Genomic DNA, 2,161 nt, shown 5'->3' with positions numbered 1-2,161 from the left:
TGTGTGTGTGTGTGTGTGTGTGTGTGTGTGTGTGTGTGCAGTGTAAGCTATGAGGACAACTTTGGAGAGTTGGTTCTTTTCTCCCACCATGTGAGTCCCAGGGATCCATCAAAGATCATCAGATTTGGTAGCAATTACCCTTATCTTCACAGTCACTTCATTTGCCTCCCCATCCTTTCTTCCTTCCTTCTTCCATTCTTTTCTCTCTTCCTCCCTCCCTCCTTCACTCCCCTTCCTTTCTCCTTCCTTCCTTCCCTTCTTTTTTTTTGTTTAAGAACTTTTACTTTTCTGGGTGATGGTGGTGCACATTCTTTAATCCCAGCACTTGGGAGGCAGAGACAGGCAGATTTCTATGAGTTCAAGGTCTACAGAATGAGTTCTAGGAAGGTCCCAAAGCCATAGAGAAACCCTGTCTCGAAAAACCCAAAACCCAAACCAAACCAACCAAAAACTTTAATTTGCAGTTTAAAATTGTGCATTCCAACAATTTGAACAACAACAACAAATGGCATTTTATGGCCTGAAGGATGTCTTGCACTATCTTGAATTTTACTCTCTATTTCACCACCTCCCACCCATCTTTTTCCTTCATCAACAGGTGAGTTCTTTTCCTCCCCAGTCAGCCAGACTAGCAGATGGGCTGGAGAGGCAGGGAAAACCTTTGTTGTCTGTAGTTCTGATTCTTTGCTGTGAAAGGGGCAGCAAAGTCATTTAAACATGGCTCAACCTCTGCATCTTCTAAAACTAAACAGCTAAAAGAAGGAAGAGAAGTAGGCACTGAGTGTACAGTACACTCTGGTGGAGCTCAACTCCTTATGAGTCACCGACTTGCTTCTCACGTTCAATCGTTCTTTTTGAAGGCAGAGGATTTTTCTCTTGTGTTTCTGTCTTCTTCAATTTTGGCTTATCGAATTTCTCCATCTCAGCCTTATTGAGATTGTTTGACATGGTTGTGGAAGGAGCAGAGTGAGGCATGTGAATGAGAAGAGTCAGATCTGCTCAATGACCACTGCCCAGTCCCCCGGTATTTCTTGAATGTGCATCCCCCACTGCAAGCAGTGCATCAAGGCTTCCTAACTTACAGATGCAACTTGGGTAGTGCAGCAAGCCAGGTAGGTTTCAGCTCCCAGCTTGAAACCTGAGATCGAATGGTGCTGACTGCCTGGAACAGTGATGAAAGAGGGCTTCTAAGTAAAGTTGCCTCTAGATGCATCAGGAAGAAGGGTGATGATTGATAAATAATGTCTGCCACTGTTGGAAAGGGAGGAATAGTGATCATTCCAGGCTCAAACAGGGCAAAGGACACAGGATTAGGACTGGGGTCTAGCCTTGGTTTAGCCATAGCATGTTATGTGGCATTGGACAAACTTCAGTGTTTGTTTTCTTAATGTTATTTTGGGGAGGAGAAAAGAAGTAATCTTTGTAACAAGGCTGTTACAAAGATTCAAAAGGGTTGAAAGCATAGAAAATTGTGCCATATAATATAATCATTGTTATGTCATCATTTTCCAAGCTGAATACTAACTGGGTAGCTTACAGATTTGTATAAACAAAACTCAAAGTTCATTGTAAAGATATTTATCCATTTGATTTATAAGTGTAGGTGTCATAGGACAAGGGGAGTATGGAGTCCTGGAGTGGAAAAGGAGACTCACAGTGGGCTAGAGATAGAAGGACTTTTGATGTTACCTTGAAGAATAATCATTCTGATTGTTTTCGAATTTGAGACCTTCTATGCTTCCTTCGAGAGAAAATATCCTTTATTACACCTGACACAATAACTCAGTAAACAGTTCTGGTCTGTTTGAAGCTGCTTATTTCTTAATGTGCTTCCCAGATTTGAGTGTTAAGCGAGTGTCATTAAATCCATCTGATTAAATCTGCTGTCTTGGACAGCACAAGGAAAAAGTATTGAGATATTCTTAGCCCATTTAACTTCCTCAGTTTCTATAATGATGTCTTGGACATGGGCCTCCAGTGCTTGCTGCCAAATTCCCCTTATAGTGGCTGAGAAGGGAGGAATTTATTTGGCTGAGATGTAAGTGTGTGTAAGATTTACCTGTGAGAGGAAACTAAGTCAGAGTATTAACAATAGGGGCATAAAACATGAGTAAATGTAGTTTTAAAACCCTTTAGTGGAGGGAACATCTTTGCCTCACTG

The 2,161-nt window shown here is 41.6% G+C and overlaps 1 protein-coding gene across 1 annotated transcript; it reads right to left on the bottom strand.

Annotated features, from left to right (window-relative positions):
* Positions 1 to 813: 813 nt before the first annotated feature.
* Positions 814 to 948, bottom strand: LOC100771688 (thymosin beta-4-like). The gene has a single exon (XM_035447228.1). The coding sequence runs from the start codon at positions 946 to 948 to the stop codon at positions 814 to 816; it is 135 nt and encodes a 44-aa protein (XP_035303119.1).
* Between the last annotated feature and the right edge of the window lie 1,213 nt (positions 949 to 2,161).

The sequence above is a fragment of the Cricetulus griseus genome, chromosome 7 (assembly GCF_003668045.3).
Source record: "Cricetulus griseus strain 17A/GY chromosome 7, alternate assembly CriGri-PICRH-1.0, whole genome shotgun sequence".
Taxonomy (NCBI): Eukaryota; Metazoa; Chordata; class Mammalia; order Rodentia; family Cricetidae; genus Cricetulus; species Cricetulus griseus.
This window is presented reverse-complemented; position numbering and strand designations above follow the sequence as displayed.